The sequence below is a fragment of the Notechis scutatus genome, chromosome 4 (assembly GCF_049901735.1).
Source record: "Notechis scutatus isolate UNSWTSFEM ecotype Mainland chromosome 4, rNotScu1.2, whole genome shotgun sequence".
NCBI classification, from domain to species: domain Eukaryota; kingdom Metazoa; phylum Chordata; class Lepidosauria; order Squamata; family Elapidae; genus Notechis; species Notechis scutatus.
Window position 1 is genome coordinate 46,768,110 of NC_142012.1, and position 22,805 is coordinate 46,790,914.

The 22,805-nt window shown below is 33.5% G+C and overlaps 1 protein-coding gene across 2 annotated transcripts in view; it reads left to right on the forward strand.

Moving 5' to 3' along the window:
- The window catches only part of GLRA3 (glycine receptor alpha 3), a 77,095-nt gene that overhangs the window by 21,175 nt on the left and 33,115 nt on the right, over positions 1-22,805 (forward strand). For both annotated transcript variants that reach the window (XM_026666995.2, XM_087963295.1), the window contains exons 4-8: positions 12,381-12,604; positions 13,662-13,744; positions 18,872-19,009; positions 20,734-20,948; positions 21,692-21,838. In XM_026666995.2, coding sequence (XP_026522780.1) covers positions 12,381-12,604; positions 13,662-13,744; positions 18,872-19,009; positions 20,734-20,948; positions 21,692-21,838 — 807 coding nt within the window. The remainder of the gene's footprint in view (positions 1-12,380; positions 12,605-13,661; positions 13,745-18,871; positions 19,010-20,733; positions 20,949-21,691; positions 21,839-22,805) is intronic.

Below are 22,805 nucleotides of genomic sequence, written 5' to 3' on the forward strand. Positions count from 1 at the left end.
TGTAATTTGAATCCTAATACACACTGATCCCGTGAATCCCGTTAATGCCCTTTTCATGAGCTGAGCAGAGCAGAAGAGCAGAGAAGCTTTGAAAAGTTGGATTCTCAGACTATTTATCAAAATGAGCTACTGCAGCAAAGTGATTATTCAGAAGCATGAACATACAGAATATAAAAGTGATTGTGAAATTATTCTGAAATTATAGTAATATACAATGGATACTGTATACATGATACATATACATATGTACACTATGTCAAGGTTCCAACTGACAAAGCCAACCAATATCAATTGAAAGAAACCATACATATTATGCAATCTGTCACGCAAGCTACATCTTCTGGTATGCATCTTGTTGCTCTTCCAGGAAGCTCAGCCTAACAAACCCAAGATGTGCCAAGTCTGCTTCTATGCAGTGACAAAATAACACTGCTCCATCTTTATATTGATTCTCTACGTTAACGCTTACTCCAGACTCCCCTCTAATTTTAACCACTGTGCTGTTTCTCAAGTAAAAAAACAAAAAAAACAAAATAAAGTTGTTAATGGGAGGGGCAGGAGGAGCACAATGGCACTTTGTTTTCTTTTATCAGTGGCCCAGTATAAGCGGAAACCAAATGCTATTATTTCCCCTATTTTTGAATGTATGACTGTCACACAGGTACTTGATCAGAAAAATGCAGTATATGGCAATGGAATTGAGTTCATTCCCAATTTGTTTTTGGCATTTCATTTTGGAACATCTCATTAATAGTGAGATAATGTTTATACACATTGTCTTAATATAATCTATCCTGCCAATTATTGATCCTGACAGTGTTTGATTTGTGATGCTGAATATTAGTTTTTGCTGTTTACCTAGTACATCTTATAAATGTATTTTTTTCTTTTTAAAACTAAATCTGAAAAAATCTTGAATTTAGGGGATTATTTGGAAATAAATAAAATTGCCAATTTCATGATGTCTTCAGGTGTGTGCATACTGAGAATAGCATGATTCTGACCATATATCTGACTGTATAATAGAGAAATATTTAGAACAAGAACAGTAAGTTATTAAAATGCTGCAATAACTCTCTAGTGTGGAACATAATAGCAGCTGTGCTTTCTTGTACAGATGTCAACTCTCAAAATGACTCTAACTGAAGCCATATTTTTCTTGCTTCATTTCTTAGTTGCCATCCTTATGGGGGCAGATGACTTATGGGCTGTAGAATGCTTTCTTTCAATCTGCCAGACATAATAATAATAAGGCTCTTGAGAACCAACGCCAGATCAGCAATGGCAGGAGGGAGTGCTGAAAAATTCATCACCGGCTTGGTTGGCTAACATGACTTGTGACACAAAGGGGCTGAACAATATCTATTCTTTAATTACACTGAAAGCACGGGAATTATTCAGTGTTGTTTTCATCTTTTACTGTGCCAATATGATGAACCCAATAAACAGGATTTTTGAGGAAGCCAAGGCCTCAAGGCCTTGAATTGGTTGGGAGCATTACTTGGAACCACGAAAGTAGAGGGGAAAAGAGAATTTTAATTGGTTGGTAATCACAATAAAAGAATATTCCTAAATTCCATGGATATCCTAACAGCACCATAAATAACCAAGAAAAGAAACAAATCAATTCAGAGTTCTCACTCAAGGGGTAAATGACAATATTTAAATTATAATATTTTAGACATAGTATATGAAAATCCAGATACCATGACAAATCAAAGGTTTTGGAAAAGTTGGAGGAAAGAAGAAGATGACCACCAGCAGCAAAATAAATTGTACAATGTTAGAAGACTCAAGGGGCCAGAAGACCAGCTATCTGTTTGTTGCTGGGAGTCAACACTGACTTCTTTGTGCATAGCAAATCAAATCATTTACTTTTGATTGCTTATTGTACCCTATGATTATTATTGAGTGTTGTACCTTATGATTCTTGAATCTTGATGAATGTATTTTATTTTTCTTTAAGTACACTGAGAGCATATGCACCAAGACAAATTCCTTGTGTGTCCAATCATACTTGACCAATAAAGAATTCTATTCTATTCTATTCTATTCTATTCTATTCTATTCTAGTCTAGTCTAGTCTAGTCTAGTCTAGTCTAGTCTAGTCTATAAAGAATTCTACAGTAAAGGTTTAAGCAATTGTTTGTGATGAAGAGAGAATGGATATTGGTTTTTATTCTTCTTCAAAATATGAAGCAACTGAAGTTATAGGTGGACAATTCGGAATAAATAAAGAAAAATGCTGTTACACATAGTGCATAATTAAGTAAAGGAATTTGTTTCCTGGGGATACAAAGATGGCCATCAAAGCAGATGAATTTTTAAAAAGCTGAACAAATTTGCGGAAAATAAGTGGCGATTGTATCACTTTCAAAAAAAAGAAAGAAAGAAGGCATAACATTATCAATTGATAATGAGTGATACTATTACACTCAAATCCTCCCTGGGGACTTTTCATTGGCTCATGGAAAAAGAATGGGAGATCTTCAGCCTAATAAGGATAGCTGTTATTATGCTGGAGAGACATCAGTTAGGACGTTCATGTTTAAATGCAAACTAAATACATTTCTGTCATAACTTTAGCATCACTTCAAGAAAATGATAAATGTAAAGATATGTAAAAACAAAATAGCAGAATACTTGGCATACTTTAGTTGCAAAGTGAATTCCCAGTGTTTGTTTCATCACTAGTTCAGTCACTTAGTGATGAGTTTACACTAAAATTAAGTATAAGCATGGGGATTACATAAAAATAAGTGCATCTGCAGTCACAGTTAGTAATCACAGCTTTGGGCATGTAGCTTATTAGTGAACTCATCCTTGTCAAATAAATTTATCAGTTAAAAAAAAAAAGCATTGCTGAAATTTGTAATAGCTAAGGTACATAAAGTATTGTGATGATTTTCAAAACAAGGTATCTTTTTTTGCATTTCAATCTCACAATATTTTTTCCACAATTGTTAGGCAACTAACTGCAGTATCCAATAGATAGGAGAAAACCATTTTAATTCTAATTAGATTAAAAATATCATTAATTATTGTAATTAAGATTGTCAACAAATCAAAACAAAAATGTTGTCTGGTATCTGTGTTGCTACACTACACCATTATAAGGTGTTGGGATGGCAGAGTATTTAATTAAGATTCTTTAATTTTTGGCATGGTCTCTAAATTCCACTTTTAATTCTACCTTTCCACCTTCCAGCTTTATCTCGTAGTTATGCCTCACTAAATATATATGCACTTTTTTAATTCAACAGTGAGGTATATACAGTAAGATTTTTATTTATTTATTTTATTTATTTGATTTGCCAATTGTTTACAAGATAAGTATAAGTGTATACATAGTTGTGAATACATGAAATGGGTACATATAAGAAAAATAAAAGAAGAATAAGAGAAACAATAGGACAGGGACGGTAGGCACGTTGGTGCGCTTTATGCACGCCCCCTACAGACCTCTTAGGAAAGGGGTGAGGTCAATAGTAGACAGTCTAAGGTTAAAGTTTTTGGGGTTTGGGAAGAAAGGTAGAGTATTCCAGACATTGACCACTCTATTGCTGAAGTCATATTTCCTGCAATCAAGTTTGGTGCGGTTAACATTGAGTTTGTATCTATTGTGTGCTCTTGTGTTGTTATGGTTGAAGCTGAAGTATTCATTGACAGGTAGGACATTGCAATGTATGATTTTATATACCATGCTTAAATCAGACCGAAGACGGCGTAGTTCAAGGTTTTCTAGTTCTAGAATTTCAAGTCTGGTGGCATAAGGTATTCTACAACGAGTAGAGGAGTGGAGAACTCTTCTTGTGAAATATTTCTGGACTTTCTCAATTGTGCTAATATCAGATACGTAATGTGGGTTCCAGACTGATGAACTGTATTCGAGTATTGGTCTAGCAAATGTTTTGTATGCTCTGGTTAGTAGTGTGATATTACCAGAGAAAAAGCTACGTAGAATTAGGTTAACAACTCTTAATGCCTTTTTGGCTATGTAGTTGCAGTGGGCTCTAGCACTTAGATCATTAGAGGTGAGTATTCCAAGGTCCTTTACAGAGCTTGGGTCATCAACAAGATCTTGACTATTCAGCTTGTATTTTATTTTCTGATTTTTTTTGCCAATATGTAAGACAGAGCATTTATTTGTTGAGATTTGAAGTTGCCATTTGTTTGACCATTCTGATACATAGTCAAGATCTTTTTGTAGGGTAGCAGTATTGTCTGTGGTATTGAACAGCTTTACATCATCAGCGAAGAGAACGCAATTGCTCTTAATATGATCACATTTTATTTACTATTGTAAGAAAAAAACTTAGTATAACGTTTTGTGAATGTTTAAAGACTTAAAAATATGCACATGTTTGGAACCAATACAGGGCTGGCATAATTTTTCTTGATTAATGAATTGTGCTGTAGGACTTCATAGAGCAAATACAAACAGGCTTTAAAGCATGCATGCTTTCTTTAGACTACAGAATGAGCAATATCAAAATGTTTCCTTTTCTTAATTCTTCTTTTAAATACCAATTGCATGTTGGTATTGGGAAAATCTGGCAAGTGTAAATTATCCAGGAAAAGGTTATATTCTTATTATTGTTCAATTTTTTAAAAAACAGTATTTTAGTATTGATATCACCTGAAACTATTGTAGTTTAGAAAAAAAAGGGTTCAATGATTTCAGATCATAACAGTTTTTTTTTTTTTTTACAAATTCTGAATTAAAAATTAAAAATAAAGCCATAGAACCTATTCATTTCTACATTAATTATTGACAATATAAAAGCATAAAGCACCATATTTTATTATAACCTTGCTGAAATTGCATGAAATACTGCTAGTAACCACTAACCGAATTCCTTTGGAAACATATTAACTGAAAACCAATTTAACACTCCATTTGAATGTAGAAATTCCACTTAGCATAATTTTCCCATTCACTCCAGTGGAAGAAGCTATTTTCTTTTGTCTACAGTAAACTTCAGTGAACTGAAGTGACTTTTTTCCCCAAAAGGTTTAATGAGAGAAACACTCAGAATACTATTACAAAGATAAAGCTGCAAGAAGAACTTGTAAAGAACATTTTGAATACAGTAGTTTGAAAAAGGAATGTCTTGCTCATATGGGAAAGGAATTCCATTTGAAATAGTTGTAACTTTCCATTCAGAATGGGAGTAGTTAGAATAATAAACTTGCAGGAAATAACCCTTGTGCTTGTATTCTTATTTTTAAAGACCTACTATATATTTTATGTCAACTACATGTATTTTAGCAATGAGACTGGGGAATAAACACTTGCCTTTAGATTATTCTAACTGCAGATAAAAAAATAGTTTATGAAAAGCAGAACTCCATTATGTTCAATTTCTCCTGTTGGAGAGCAGACATCAGCAAAGTTTATAAAAGTAAATGTAATGTAAATGACCATTGTATGTATTGAACATTTTTCCTATTTTATTAGCCTCAAGATGAAAATGAAACAGCACTTTTCCACTGGAATTCAACTAGCCTGAACAATTTACATATGTAGCATTATTTCAATGCCTCTTATTCTTACTTCTTTTATTCTACATAAATACTCAAGTTTCAGATAGGTAGAATATAAATGCTTTAAATAAATAAAGCAAACTACTAAAGTCTAATGTATGTTATGCATGAAAAATTCTCCAGATATAAAGTGTCTCCAATCTCATCCACCACTTAGTCACTTTTGTTGGATCCCCAAAAGCATAAGTAAGATATAACTAAGAATTCCCAGGGCTCTATCTAAACTTTTAAAATAGTTTAAAACATTTCCTAGAAAAATACAGTGACAAACTTCTATTTCTTGTTTCTAAGAAAACTGTCTGAACACAGCCATGCAATTGCTGGAAACTTCCCTTGTTTTCAAACAACTACATCTGGTGTGATTATGAATTTGCTATGTTTTTAATCACAATGGTCAGTTCTATCAAATTCAGATTGGTAGTTATTTTTTTAAAAAAGTTACTTGTTTAAAAAAAATTGAGATCAGTATGCATTCTCTCAATTCTGGACATTAGCAATAAAATTGGAAATCCAGGTTGTTGGTAGTTGTTCTTAGGAAGATAAAGTAACTGTTTTGAAATAAAATTAAAGCCAGAATGAAATTTGTGATAATTGCGAGATAAAAGTAGGAAGAGAAAATAAGAGAGCAGAATAGAAAAAGTTCATTTAAGAGTCAACAGTGAAGCTTATTGTTTAAAGCAAGGGAATCCATTTCACTCTGAAAATTAAATAAGGCAAGAACTTTTTTGTTTATCTTGTGTCTTTGGTCAAATTAATATAATTATTATGAATTACCTTCAATCCTCTTATGCCAGCTTTGTTCACTAGGAATTTATAGAAATAAAAATATTGTTCAGGGAGATTTAAGTGAGCACTGAGACACTTTTACAATAGAACTGAATATAAAAAGTGAGCTATTATTTTCTGTCCTGTAATGCTGAATGGCTTACAGGTGCATACATAATCTTGAATAGGTCACTGAACATATATTCTATCTCAAAGAACAGCAGGGAAGGTCATATCTAAACTCTTAAATGTTCAGCTGTCAATGAACATCATCAGAGACATTATTTCAGAAAGTGCCAACATTGCCAGAAGGATTTTAATTCTGCCTTCATGATTCACTAAGCAGTTTCTATGGTTGGAGAGGCTGTCAGAAGTTATCAGGTGAATAGTTTCTTTAATATAGAAAAAGAAATTGAGGGCTGGAGAAGAAAAGACTTTTCATTTTTTTAAAGTCTTGTAATATATTTTTTAAATGAAATATCTAATATATAACTACTACATTAGCAATGACTTTAAGACATATTCCTCAATTTTTCCAAACAATAAAAACATTGAAATAGTAATAGCTTCATATATTATCCTGAATCAAATATGTTGTTCTTGTGCTTTACCATCATTATTCCATTCTTTCATAAAGTGACTATTAGTAGATCAGCGAAATGCTGTGGACGTTATATACTTAGATTTCAGTAAGGTATTGGACAAAGTAGAACAAAGCTTACTTCTTGGTAAGCTAGAAAAATGGGGAATAGATAACATTACCACCAAATGGATTTGTAGCTGTCTGACAAACCGTATTCAACAAGTAGTCCTTAATTGTACTACAACCATATGGAAAGAAGTAGGTAGTGGGGTACCACAAGGCTCCATCTTAAGCCCAGTACTCTTCAATATCTTCATAAATGACTTAGATGAGGGAATAGAAGGGGAACTCATCAAATTTGCAGATGACACTAAACTGGCAGGAATAGTCAATACCTCAGAAAACAAGCTCAGGATCCAAAAAGATCTTGACAAACTTGAACAATGGGCCCTACCCAACAAAATGAATTTTAATATGAGAACAGCAAAGCTTTGCATTTAGGCAGGAAAAATCAAAGGTATAAGTACAGATTAGGTGAGCCCTGGCTCAAAAACAGTAACTGTGAGAGGAACTTTGGAGTCCTAATGGATAATCACTTAAACATGAGCCAGCAGTGTGAAGCAGCAGCCAAAAAAGCTAATACAATCTTGGGTTGTAAAATAGAGCCATAGAATCAAGATGAGATGAAGTATTATTACCGCTTTATAAACCCTAATAAGACCACACCTGGAATATTGCAACTGATTTTAGTCACCATACTAGAAAAAAGATATTGAGACTTTGGAAAAAAATTCAGAGAAGAGCAACTAAGAGGATCAAAGGCTTGGAGACTAAAACATATGAAAAACGACTGCAGGATTTGAGTTTGGCTAGCCCAAAGAAAAGAAGAATTAGCAGTATTTGAGGGGCTGCCAATGCGAAGACAGGTCAAAGTATTCTCTAAAGCACCAGAAAGCAGGACAAGAAATAATGGTTTCTAGAATCTGGAATTAAGGAGAAACTTCCTAACAGTGAGGACAATTAACCAGTGGAACATCTTGCCTTCAGAAATCATGGGTGCTTCATCACTGGAGGATTTTAAGAAGAGACTAGACAGTCACTTATCTGAAATAGCATAGATTCTCCTGCTTGAGCAGGCGGTTGGACTAGAAGACCTCCAAGGTCCCTTCCAGCTCTATTCTATTCTATCATAAGACAGATCCTCAATATTTTCTCTGGCTACATAACTAATGTCATATGAACTTACAAATGTATACCATGCTACCCACATATATGCCAATTAAGACAATTAAAACATACAGAATTTTTGAGCATCTACAGAGAGGGGCATTTTTATCATATTTTCAACATATTTTGAGCAAAAAATTGATCATCAACTTATCTGCATATAGGATCTGGATTTACATGTTTTCCTCTGTAACACAAATTGCCTCTGCTATTTTGCAAACCTGTAAAGTCCATTCTGATCTATTGGTTGGAAAAAATGTGATTATAGTTCTGCCATTTCCAGCAGGAATACCAAACAGCAGCATTAGACACATTTTGTTTTAGAAATTATGGAGAATATTTGTAGCTCAGGTTGTAAATTTAGGCAGAAGTTTGTCCTCCGACCTTGCTGCTTGGCTCCCAAACATTTTGTTACCAAACTAGATAACATCTTCAGCAAGCTTTTGGGATGAAGTGTCCTGTTCATTTATATACTTCCTGGATGATCAGTTGGTCTTGTGACTGGTTGACTCACAAGCGTGATTGAATCACAAGACTGATTCTGATCTTGTGTCTTCTGACTGGTTGATGTTGAGGCACGAAATTCAGCTGATGAGAGAGTTGTCAATTCTGTTGTCAATTGGTGGTTTGGATGGTCTGCTTCCTTATTGGTTCATACACTGATTCTAAGTCAATGCGTTTGTTGATAGGCTGTTGGTAGAATGCCAGGCTTCGATAAACTTGTGTTCCTGACTGGTTTTGGCATGGCCAATGACTTTGCCTTTGTGTTGTGGCCTGTCAGCTTCCAGCAGAGCTAGCAGCAGAGTCAGGTGAGGAGAGGGGGGAGGGCCAGTTTTGGAGCATTTGGAAGGCTCTGTTGAGCATTGGAAGGCAATAAGCTCATTGAAGGAAAAGAAGTCATAGATGCTAGCCAGCCCCTCTCTGGCTGGAAAATAAATAGTAGGGGTTTGGGAGTGGCCTGTCACAGACAACCATTCATTTTCCAGTGTATATTTTTATTTATTTATTTATGTCAATTGCTTACAAGATAATAGGTATAAGTAAAAACATAGTTATGCATACATGGATACATATAAGAAAAAATTTTAAAAAGAAAAGAAAAGAAACAATAGGACAGGGACATTAGGCACGATTGGTGCGCTTATGCATGCCCCTCTAAGGTTAAAGTTTTTGGGGTTTGGGGAAGAAACCACAGAGTCAGGTAGAGTATTCCAGACATTGACCACTCTGTTGCTGAAATCATATTTCCTGCAATCAAATTTGGTGTGATTAACCTTGAGCAAATCTATTGTTTGCTCTTGTGTTGTTATGGTTGAAGTTGAAGTATTCATTGACAGGTAGGACATTGCAATGTATGATTTTATACACTATACTTAGATCGGACCGAAGGCGCCGTAGTTCTAGGTTTTCTAGGTCTAGAATTTTGAGTCTGGTGGCATAAGGTATTCTGCAACGAGCAGAGGAGTGGAGAACTCTTCTTGTGAAATATTTCTGGACTTTCTCAACTGTGTTAATATCAGATACGTAATGTGGGTTCCAGACTAATGAGCTGTATTCAAGTATTGGTCTAGCAAATGTTTTGTATGCTCTAGTTATTAGTGTAATATTACCAGAGAAAAAGCTACGTAAGATTAGGTTAACAACTCTTAACGCCTTTTTGGCTATGTAGTTACAGTGGGCTCTAGTACTTAGGTCATTAGAGATGAGTACTCCAAGATCCTTGACAGAGTTTGGATATCAATTGAGTCCGCTTATCTTTGCCAGAACCAGATTTGTATTTGAGGTGCCAACTGAGTCTCCCTGCTGGGAAATAATAGATAGTGAATTTGCCTCAGCCGGGGTGAACAGGAACTGTTCCTGCTTGACTTAATCATAGAAGGATTTTTTATCTTGAGTTCTCATGTGAACAGAGACTGTTTGTGCCCTGTTTTCAGAAAGGGAAAAGACTTTCATTTGTGACTAATTATTTTTGGTTTTGCCTTTCCAATGTGAATAAAGACTGTTCCTGCCCTGTTTTAAAAGGGTGTTTGTTTTACTCATGAGTAAGTGGTTTCTCATTGTTTGCAAAGATTGGATCAGAACATTTTGTTCCAGTTGAACTCATGTTGTTTGTTGTCGGTGTGACTGGTGATCAGGGACTTTGGGTCATGCCGTTTGACAGCCAGCTGGTATTCATGGATTCTAGTTTGTGGCTGTTGTCCTGTCTGCCCAACATACAATTGGGCAGACTGGTTACAATTGTTGCATCTGATTCTGTACATTACATTGGTGCTTCCTTGTATGTCCTGTCTTTGAACTTTGTTTCCGTCTGAGTATGAATGTGGGTTTGTGGGCTATTGTTATTTTTAGGGGTTGCAGTAGCCTGGCAACCACTTCTGTTGTTCCTTTGATGTATGGCAGGATTTGTTTCCATGCTGCACTTTTCTGTGTGGCTTTCTGGGTTTAGATGTTATGCATCACAGTACAAAATTCCTGGGATAGCCATTGTGGCGAAAAATATTGAAGAGGTATTTCTCCTCTGCTTCTCTTAGGGATTTGGTGCTGCAGTGTGTTCTGGCTCTCTTGAAGAGAGTCTGGCCACAGCTTCTTTTGTGTACTGTGTTGTGGTTGCTGGAAAAGTTAAGGATTTGGTTCATGTGTGTGGGTTTCTGGTATACAATTTTAACCAGTTCAATGTCAGACAGATAGGACAAGAGGTAAAAACCAGAATCATGAACACCAGCTGGCTGTCAAACAGCATGATTCAAAGTTCTTGATCATCAATAACATTGACAACAAACAACATTGGTTTGAATGGAACAAAGACAAAGTCATTGGCACCAAACACCCATCAGGCATTTTATCAAAGCCTGGCATTCTACCAACTGGTTCATCAACAAACACATTGACTTAGTACCAGCATGTGAACCTGTAAGGAAGCAGACCATCCTAACCATCAATTGATGACAGAAACAACCACCACCTCACCAGTTCAATTTCATACCTGACAGCAACCAGTTAGAAGTCACAAGGCCAGAATCAGTCTCAATCAGTCTTGTGATTCAACCTATTAACCTGTCACAAAACCAACTGATCACTCAGGATCTTTATAAACGATTAGGACACTTCACCCCAAAGCCCTGAGAAATGTCCGGGAGCAAAGCAGCAAGCTCATTGGACAAATTTTTTTCTCATAAGTTGATTGATTATATGCCATCAAGTTGGTGCAACTCTTAGTAACTATATAGTTTTTAATGAATGACTGATGATATTATGGTATAATAATTAAAAGATTATGAATTACTATGAATAAATATAATAATTAATACAATAAGGAGAATAATTGAAAAGATTTGCAAATGAACAACCAATTATATATGCAATGTTTCCAAGAACGTATCCTGCTTAATTGGAAAAGAAAGTTACTAGTTCGTGTAATTTTAATCTGTTTTTCTTCTAAGTAGTGTTATACCTGATGATTCTTGACTCTTGACGAATATATCTTTTCTTTAATGTGCACTGAAAGCCTTTGCACCAAGACAAATTCCTTATGTGCCCAATCACACTTGGCCAATAAAAAATTCTATTCTATTCTATTCTATTCTATTCTATTCTATTCTATTCTATTCTATTCTATTCTATTCTATTCTATTCTATTCTATTTCCTCACTGTACACTCATCTGCCCATATTTTGAGGCAGGCTATGGTTCTAAGTGTCTTAAAGTGAAAATTTCCTAAATCAGTCAGTTATACATTACTCCTCTTCTTCACCCTTTCCTCTGACGTGATATTAAAAAAAACACCAGTAAAATAGTTTATAGCAATGGTGAATGCTGGAGCTTTGCATTCCTAGTTACTTATTATACCTTTGGAAATCATGATTTTCACTCTTGAAGAAAATCCTGCAAATGAACAGCTATTAAAACATATTTTTGTCACCTGTCCCAAATTTATTTCCAAAGTAAACTATTTCTTTCTGATAAATGCAGCGTAAGAAGAGTAAATATAAGGTTTATGTAGTAATCTCTTTACACAAATATAACATTACTTTTTGCTTTTATACAAATTCCTGGAGAAAATAGAGATCAATGTGCTTATTCAATGGTTAGGTTTCATACAATAATATGCCGAGTATTTTAAAAGCATATTTTTAAAATATGTGTCAGGCTAAATAATTTGTTTTCATTAATTAGAAAAGTTAAATACTATATGTATTATCCAATTAAATGTAACAATAAAAATAACTTTCTTGTTTTCATTTTTTGTTTTTTTCCTTAGGATTATCGAGTGAACATTTTTCTCCGTCAGAACTGGAATGATCCACGCCTTTCTTATAGTGAATATCCAGATGACTCTTTAGATTTAGATCCATCCATGCTGGATTCAATCTGGAAACCTGATTTATTTTTTGCCAATGAAAAGGGTGCCAACTTTCATGAAGTAACAACTGACAATAAATTGCTTCGAATTTTTAAAAATGGAAATGTTCTTTATTCTATCAGGTAAATTGTTGAGTACAAAAATATGAGGTTATAGCATAATTTCAAGGTTATCTAAGTTCCATTTAAGCATAATGATTGTTGCTTTTATAGATTCACATTGATTTACAAACTCAGTAATTATAAATAAAAATTACTAAAAGCCTTAGTAGAATTTTTAACTTCTCAAAATTTTCCCAATGCTTAAAGAGTTCCTTCTTTCAGTTTGCCTACAAAGCTAATTTGCGTGCTCCTGGTATAAGCTGTCTATATTTGTTGCTATCAGAAGTCTGTGATATAACTATATCCAATATTTAAAAATTCTGCCTTTTCCTTAAATGTTCCATAACTTCATTGCATATATGAGGTTTAAGTTGTAGTTCATTAGCATACAATGCATTGCAGAATACACATATTGTAGATTGCACTGATTCTGAATAAGGGTTTAATACTCCTGTGTTTGTTCAAAGATATTTATTTTTTTCAGAATGTATCTGGATTAGGTTTTCTAATAATTTGTTCTTTATACTATAGCATATATCATCTATTCTCTGTCAAAATTCTTCCATTGATTCTCCTAAATTTTTAAGTCTAACAAAGATACTTTTATTTGAAATGAAAAAATAATATTATTTGTAGCAGAAATCATTCATATGGCTTTTATTTGAAACACTTAATATGTTGTTTTTATAATAATTTCACAAATCAATGAAAGATACAGGATTAGGTTATAATGTACCATATTGCTCAACATAAGCACAAATTATATGTAGAGAATTCTGTAAAAATACAAAATAAAATTTGGAGATGTTTATTCATAAATAGGTTTCTCTGATTTTATGAGGTTCGTTTCCAAGAAAGGTTGATAAAATTGCAGTTTTAAAATCAATTCTAAGCACTTAGAGTCTAATACAAAGACAACTTTATAATATTTCATCATTTAAATGAATTGTAGTTTATTATTTTGTATTAATTATACATGTGCTGGATTTGCCAATTTTCCTCCTTATTGTAGATGGACGTAAGGAAATGTATGTGAAGAAAATATTCTTTTTGTTTTATTTGCGTTGCATTCTTTCAGGTTGACTTTAATTCTTTCTTGTCCAATGGATCTCAAAAATTTTCCAATGGATGTCCAGACCTGTATAATGCAACTGGAAAGCTGTAAGTATAAATTAATCTATTCATGAGATACATTATCTACTATTATTTGTGATAATATAAATTTTCATGCACAGGAAACTTCTTTTTCCATGTTCAAATTATGTTCCTACACCTTCCAGGATTCCAAGCCAGTGAAGTAAGAAACTTGGTAAGTTGAAGTCCCAGTACATTAAGTAGTCACTCAATTGAGTAGTAATGTTTGGAAAAAACAAACATTAAAGATTACATAATCTTGGCAAAGAAAAATGTTTTCTAATACAGAATGTCCCTATTAGTCATGGGGAACTCATTAGTTAGGGGAAAATTATTCATAAACTCCTATGAGACAAGCTTCTGCTATACCAGCAATTTTCAGTTTGAGGGAAAGGTGGCAAGTTTGTTTGGAAATTTGTAGTTTCAGCCAAAAATTAGCCATCAAAATCCATACTCATACCGGACCTTTAAGCATTCCTGTTTCCAAACTAACCTTGTGTTAATTGCTAGGGCTACAAATAGGGCTATGGCTCTCAAGAATTTGTTTCACTGACTCAAGTTTGCACTTGCATCCTATTTAGAATTTGGGCCAAAAAGTTTTCATGCAGCTGATATTAGTTCTTTAGTAAAGGAGAAGCACACAATAGTAGTTCTGGAAGCTAAGCTGTGCTGCATAATGATGATGTGGCTCAAGGTCATTTTGGAGTAGAAAATCAGCCAAAACATTTCCAGGTCAATGCTATTTCACTCTTTGATGAAAAGCCCTATTCCCTATTGCATTTTAATATTTTGTTTAGATCTATCATAATATTTTTCCATGTAGCAATGACTATACCATGTTTTATGACTATACTCACCCTGTAATTTTGATATAATTTTGAAAGAGAAAGCTTAAGAAGATTATTCAACTTTATCTCCCATCATAGGTTGGAAATTCTTATAGACAAAATCTTAGCTATTTTTTATTATTGGCAGCATACGAGCTTCTATCCTTGCTTCTTTTACCTTCAACAAGAAATTCCTTGAGTCTTCCTCACTCCTAGCTATCATTGTTGTACCATTAACATTTGTGAGGTTTTGTTGTTTCTTGCAGCAATTTTAATTTCAAAATTTTCCAATCCAATATTTTGAAATATTTTGCAAATGAATTAAATAATTAAGGTTTATAGTGGAAGCCCATTTTCACCCTGGCTGTTTTGGTCCCAGTTATTCCCAAGATCTGAATTGCCAAACCTTTAGCTCTATCTTACTGCCACCTGTGATAAGTGCAAACATCTGGTAGTTTTGTCTTTTCTGAGCATTTTTTTTTTTTTTTGTCTTGAAATAGCAACAGCATTTAGCAATAGCATGACATATATTCATAATGTTTTATAGCACTCTCTGAGCAATTTACAAATGTCAGCATATTGTCCCCAACAATTTGGGTCTTTATTTTATCAACCTCAGAAGGATGGAAAGCTGAGTCAACACTGAACCAGTCAGGATTGAACTCCTGGCAGTGGGCAGAGAAAGGTTGCCATACTGCATTCTAACCACTGGGTCACTATGGCTTTTACAAATTGATCCTTTCTAGTATTTGAGGTATTGGTACAATTTCCATACTTGTCGACAAACTGTACATAGTATCATAATTGCATCATGTTGTAAGATTTTAAATAATTCTACTGTTATTTTGATTGATAGCCCACCATACATATATGCATATATACAGTATTATATAGTACATACAATCAAAATAGTGAACATATCTAATAATCCTGCCTCCACTTTTCCTCACCACAATTTCATAAAATAGATTGAACTGAAAAAGGGACTGGCCCAAAGTTGGTTTTTGTGCTGAAGGGAAGCCTGGAAATTTCCTGGATTCTAGGCAAGCATCTTAACCTCTGCATCAAATGAATTCTCTGCAAGTTCATCTTTAGCAATATTTTATAGAGATCATTTTATGTTACTTTCAGAACACCTAGATCTTATTCAGTGATTTAGAACTTCCTCTTCTGCTTTTGGGAAACTTATGATCTCTATTAGCAAAAATAAAAGAATTAGATGCAGTTCAGAATTCATAATGCAGGGACTTCCGGTTTGAGCTTCTTCAGCGACAGACCGAAACCTCATCTCTCCGAGGCTTCGATCCATGCTCACTGCTGGAGCACCCCGAGCCGGCTGGTTTTGGGGCTAAGCCACCCCATAGAGGTGGTGAAGAGGGGGGAGACTGCCTGCAGGGTTGAGGACAGCCACATCTCTCCTCCCCAGCTGGCCATTACTCCCTTTCCTGAAGGCGGTTGTAGCGGTAGTCAGAAATGGCCACCACAAAGAAGAACTCGACCGGAAAAGAATGTGCAGGAGGAAGATAAGAAGAGAAAGTTTTGGTTGACCGGTTCAAACAGCAAAAGCAACAAATAAGGTACCCTGGAATCTAAACTTAACAACATTGTTCCCAAAGAAGATTTTGAAGCTACGAAGGAGAGAGAGAAGGGAAAGGATTAGTTTTTTTTTCTTCCCTTCCTTATACTGACAGCTAAGAGACTTAAGCAAGAAACTGAAAAAAAAATCCACCTTGACATTAATAGGCATGTAAGCTGAAAATAAAAGTCAAAGGGATAAATAAAAATTTCTGGACATTTAAAAGTTTTTAAAAGCTGGAAAGGAGAAAAAAAAGAATAGAAGGGCAGGATCTGGAAAAATGGAGGAGACTGCCTGGAATTAAGGAATGGAACTGTAATTAAAAGGAACTTACAGTGAAATTTTAACAAAATTCCTCAAAGATACATTTTAATGGAAACTTGGTAACAAAATAATAGAACCCCAGGAAGAGAAAGTGGAAAAAAGAAGCAAGTAGAAACAGCCTTGGATTATTTGGATTACTTGGTGATTTTTGGTTTTTGGATCTAGATGACTAAAATTAACTGGGTGGTTGTTTAAAAGTTTTTAAAATGGTATCACTCTTAGAAGAACTGAAAACGGAACTTAAAAAATGGAAAGAAGACGCACAAGAAGGGAGAAGTTCTTTTGGCTTCGTGTTTCAATTCTTAGAAATGGAACTATGAGAAGCAACAAGAAACGCCTGCAGAACAAGAAGATTGGGACAAAGAAGAAGCCATCTTTAATGACCAAATAATTTTAAGTGGGGGGGGGAGAAAAGGGGGGAAAGTGAGTGAAAGGTTTAAGATTAGAAAAAACAACCAAAAAGAAGAAGAACAATTTGAAAGATAAGTATAATATTAGAAAGCAACAGAAGAGGGGATTACAGATGAGAGAGTTAGAAGTAGAGAGAAGAGAGGGAGTAGAGAGAAAAGGGGAGGGGGAAGAAGAGGGGGAAGAAGGCAAGGAAAAGAAGTTGTAAAAGACAGAAACAAGAAATGGAGAAACAGGGAAAAGATATAAGGATTGTAACCATAAGTTTGTTTAGAGATAATGGGTGAAAATTTAACTGTAAAAGGGATTCTGCAAAGGTACATAAGATAGCTTTGTTATATTACAAATAGAAATAACTTTAGAAAATATGATGATGGATAAAATATTTATTGTAATGCAGTCAGATGTTTGTTAATAAATAAATGAATTAAAATGACTGAGAGAATTAAAAGGGAACATTTTTAATTATTAGTAATGATTTATAAAAATATAAGTGAGAAATATGGAAAAAAAAGAATTAACTATAGAAAGTTTATAAGTGTTCCCAAGGAAGTATGATATTCAATTGAAAAGAAATGTTAAAGATGTTAAGATTTTAATGCATATTAATGATAGAATTGAATTGGAATGGAATGTATTTTATTTACATATATATATATATATATATATATATATATATATATATATATATATATATATATATATAATTTTTTTCTTTTTAAGAATATAGTGTCTATTTTAAGAATGTACCAAGCAGAATTCGATTGGAAGTTATGTATTATATTGAATGCTATAATCTTAAAGCTATACATTGAAGCTTAACTAAGAGCTTGAATGGATAAAATTAAAGGATATAAAGGTGTCATATTCTAATTGGTAACTACAGGGAAAAATTTGTTTAGTAAGAAAAGATAATGTGAAATTGTAACAGGACATATTTATACAAAAGTATAAATATAATGATTTGAATTGAGATAATCAAAACAAAGTTGAGAAAATTAGAAGAGGGGAAAAACTATGTAGAAAATATAAAATGGTAATAAGATATGGAATAGAATATAAAAATGAGCATGAAATTGAGTTTTGTGTCTGTATGAAGAAGTGATAACCTGGGACCATGCTATTTTCAAAAAAAGATGTTTTATTTGTACTTTGTTTTTGTGAAAACCCAAATAAAATTTTCAAAAAAAAAAAGAATTCATAATGCACATCTCTAACATCATCAGTTATTAAGTTTAATAGACTGTCTTGAAGTGGTTATAATTGTAATTAGATTTTACATGTGACTTACCACCAATTTCTATACTATATCATTGGTTAGATCAGATTGCTATTAAATACAAGTATCCTCAACTTATGACCACAACTGAGCCCAAAATTTATGTTGCTAAGTGAGACATTTGTTAAGTGAATTTTGTCCATTTTACAACCTTTCTTGCCACTGTTGTTAAGTGAACCACTATAGTTGTAAGTTAGAGTAGTTACCTGAATCTGGCTTCACGACTGACTTTGCTTGTTAGAAGGTTGCAAAAGGTGATTGCATGAACCTGGAACTTTGCAAGCATCATAAAAATGAACCAGTTGCCAAGTGTTTGAATTTTGATCATGTGACCATGGGGCTATAAGTGTGAAAAACAGTTATAAATCACTTTTTTCAGTGCCATTGTAACTTTGAACAGTCATTAAAAGAACTGTTGTAAGCCGTGGACTGCCTGTATATGATAAAATTATTGGTATATTACTTCCATCAAGGCTTATATTATTTTATGAGTTAAAATTAATAAAGCAATGACATGACTGGTGCAGAAGTTTTGTTTTCTCATATAATTCTCCAGAAATTCATACATGTTAAATTTCACGCACATAATTTAATATGAGTCACATGTAAGTGATTCAGAGATTTTTATTTGAGAACAGCATTCTTTTTTTATATTTGATCCTGCACTGTTGAATTGGAGAAAATTTTGGCATTAAATGTGTATTAACTTTCATTCAACCTTGTTTTACTTGCTTTCCTAGTTGGTTATACAATGAATGACCTTGTATTTGAATGGCAAGAAAACGGTGCTGTACAAGTAGCTGAAGGACTCACTTTGCCACAGTTTTTGTTGAGAGAAGATAAAGATCTTTGTTACTGCACAAAACACTACAATACAGGTGGGAAAAATAGTCAGTGTTTTGACAATTGAAAGAACATTGTAACTCTTTATTGTCCGAGATATATTCAAATGTGTAGTTAATCACAGAGTAGTAATGGTTCTTGGGCCAAGGAATATTTATATGTAGGAGAAGAGTTTCATAACACACATCATACCTTCAACATGGAATGGCAATTGAATAGGCAATAACATCAGCCACTAGATATTAGCAAATAAACAATCCTGTACAGTGAAAGAAGTAAAGTCAAGGTATTTTTTTTCTGTGAAAATTTTAGAATTTAGAGAATTTGCTGGAGTGTAGACAAAATTAGGAAAAACATTGTAGGCTGGGTACCTGAGAATCCTGTTTTATAGCATTTTGAAGGGTTTTGTCCTCAGTTTCAAATATATGATTCTTTTTATTAGACTAATTTTAATTTGCTACCTCCAGATTCAGGACTATAAAGGAGAATATAAATATTGTTATTGTTATTGATATTAAAAAACTGGAGATTGCTGATTTAGGGGAGGAAAAGCTTCCTATGTTATTATGGTAAAGTAAAGATTCTGCTGCTGCTCCCCTATCTTTTTTTTTGGCTTATTTTTCACATACAAATGTTTTACATCTGGAATGCTGCTAGATATTTATCAAAACGGGAAATCAAGCATCTTTATGACCACTGGGAACAGCTGTGCTTCTGCCACTGTTGATTAAAGAAAATGATCATAGTGTAATAAGTAGGAATAGTACCATGTTGATTACCTCCGGTTTTCAAAGAAACAATTATTGTTGTATTTTGCAAGTATTTTTGCATTTCTTCTGTTTGTTACTAGCATCAGCCCTACAAAGAAGCAGAGTAAAGTGAGTTTTAGACAATCAATTATTATTATTAACATTATTACTGAAGTAACTCCATCATTAATTATCTATTTAGGAGGTTATAATAAATCTCTTTAAATGAATTCTATTTGCTTTAAAATTATTTAAATGGGTACTTTCTATAGATTATACTATAAAACTTTTGTTTCTGCAACATTTAACTGAACAAAGTGGGACTTTTTTTTGAACCAAAGTACCTCAAATCAGTTAACTTACATATTATGTCCAAAATTCAGAACTTACAATTCCCATGAAATTGAAATTCAGCTGATTTTATAAAACATTTTATGACATTGAAATTGTCATAAAACAGTTTCTGATACAATACAAAATGTTCAAATGGGTTATTTTCAATGAAGGTACTGTCAATTTTTTCAAGGAAATTCGGTCATTGTTAAAGAAATTGAGGAATCTGATAAAGAAATATTTCTGAAAAGATAACCCAGTGGGTCATGGGTTCCTTAGAGTAAAATTAAATTTGGATTCATCCTGGAAATCCTTATGGGATTTTCTGCCTCGTATGCCTAACCTTGGGCACTGGGTAGAATTCAGCTGTACTCAAGTTGACCATTATAAGCATGCAATTTGTTTGTACTATTCCAGGCAAGATTGGTTTAATCACATTGGCTGGAATTCACAAGCAGATGATTAAATGCTATTACTTCCAGGAAGTTGAATGAGAACTATAGGTGTTGTAGAGTACAGATACAATAAACAAATGAACAAGTATATGAACAATTAGTGAGGGATGCTGTAACACATTACAAGCAACAAGTAATGGACATTATTCTGTCATTGCACCAAGGACAGCTGATAATGGAATATAACTGGTACCTCTAACAGTTGTTCTCTGTTATAAACAGGAAAGTTTACCTGCATTGAAGTTCGATTCCATCTTGAAAGGCAGATGGGATATTATCTCATTCAAATGTATATTCCCAGTCTCCTGATTGTCATACTATCATGGGTGTCATTTTGGATCAACATGGATGCCGCTCCAGCTAGAGTAGCTCTAGGTATAACAACTGTACTCACTATGACAACCCAGAGTTCAGGATCACGGGCTTCACTCCCAAAGGTGAGCCCTTTTGAAGGTTTTGATTGATTATAGAGAATGGTCTCTCATACATACAGTAGCTCTTCTTCTTATATTGTAAATATCAAAGTTAATTGGATATAGAAATATAAATATGTCATTGCATCTTATAAGATATATACTGTCTAAATAAGGCAGGCTTTACAATATAGTATGAATTACTACATTACTTTTATAATAGGGTTCTACATTTCTTTCTGTAATCATGGTTATTATTGAAAAGTAGCATTAGTCAAGCCACCACATATCCATTGCCATAAGAAAAGTAAGTTATTTTTAAAAAAATTAAAAACAAACTAAATTATTTTATTTCATTTTCCAGAAAACAAATTGTGGCAGTTATGTCAATCTGATTTGTTTACCTGATAATTCTTGTAGAATGATGCAAGACATAAAGCATCATAAATGGAATACCAAACATTCAGTAATTTGAGTCAAAGTTTTCTGCCTTTCACTATGAATAACCTCTGATGATTACTTCAGGTGATATAGCATATTTTTTCCTAACATGGAACGTCATAAAGTCTTAAGATACTGCTTTGACACTAAAATGCCTTTCTAATAATGTTGCTTGTAGGACATACAGATTGTCCTCTTTTATTCTTTTGTTGTAGTTCACCCTTTACTATGATTTAAGGAGACACATTTTCTTCCCTTGACATTTTGAGACATTACACTGTCCTATGTTTTTATACCAGCAATCTTCTACTCTGTACTATGTATAGGTATCATATGTCAAGGCTATTGACATCTGGATGGCTGTTTGCTTGCTTTTTGTGTTCTCGGCGCTTCTGGAGTATGCAGCTGTAAATTTTGTGTCAAGACAACATAAAGAATTGTTAAGATTTCACCGAAAGAGAAAGAAGAATAAGGTAAATATGACAAGCACAGGCTACAGAACTATAACCAAGAAAATTCTGACAATTTTATAACAATGATAGATTGCTCTTAAGTGATATATAAAACAATATTTTGATCTAGAATGACATTTTGTCTTTGGTTGACATAAAGCATATGTAATTCACAAATTTTGTGAGGTCTTCAAAGTAAGGATTTAAAAGAATTTAAGTAAAGAATCCTGCAGATTTCTGCAAAGTTTAATGTCACCAAAATACTAAAAGATTGATTTGTTATGGAAACTGATGATTTGAGATATCTTAACATTATTTCCTACAACTATTCTATGGAAGAGAAATGGTGAATATATTTAGCTTTTTAAATGAAGAGAAAAAGCAACTCATAAAGAAAAGACGGTTTTCTTTTTATGTGGGTGAAAGGCAAGAGGAGTTTTTTCATGTCAAATAGATGAAAAAATGTGAGGCATATTACAAGGGTCAAAACTATTTATTTTTTATACCTCAGAATTAATTTTAAAGAGTGATGCAATAAACTGAAGATTTGTCTAGGTGTTTTTGACAACATACAATAGAATAACAGAAGGTAAGGCAAAGAAAATCATTACACCATGGAATTATAAATGCCACGGTTGATTTTAGGGCAAGTGGGGGCAAAATATATGCAGGGGCAAATAAAGGGTGGATATGGAAGTTTCTCCATGTTAAATATTTTTCTTCTGATTCTGTCATAAGCACCTTAATATAAGGAAGTGTATTAAATAACCTGGTGGCTATTAGATTTCTGCATACCTCTGTGATCTTTATAAGATCTTATAATGGTAATGTCAGAAGACATTATATCTGGATTACAGTATAAAGTGCCAGAGTGAAGCTGCACCAATAACTATATGTGGATGTTGCTTCTTTGAAATTCTAAGACATATTTTTCTTTCCCTTAGACTGAGTCTTTACATGACATGGATACAGATTATTTATGATGCAT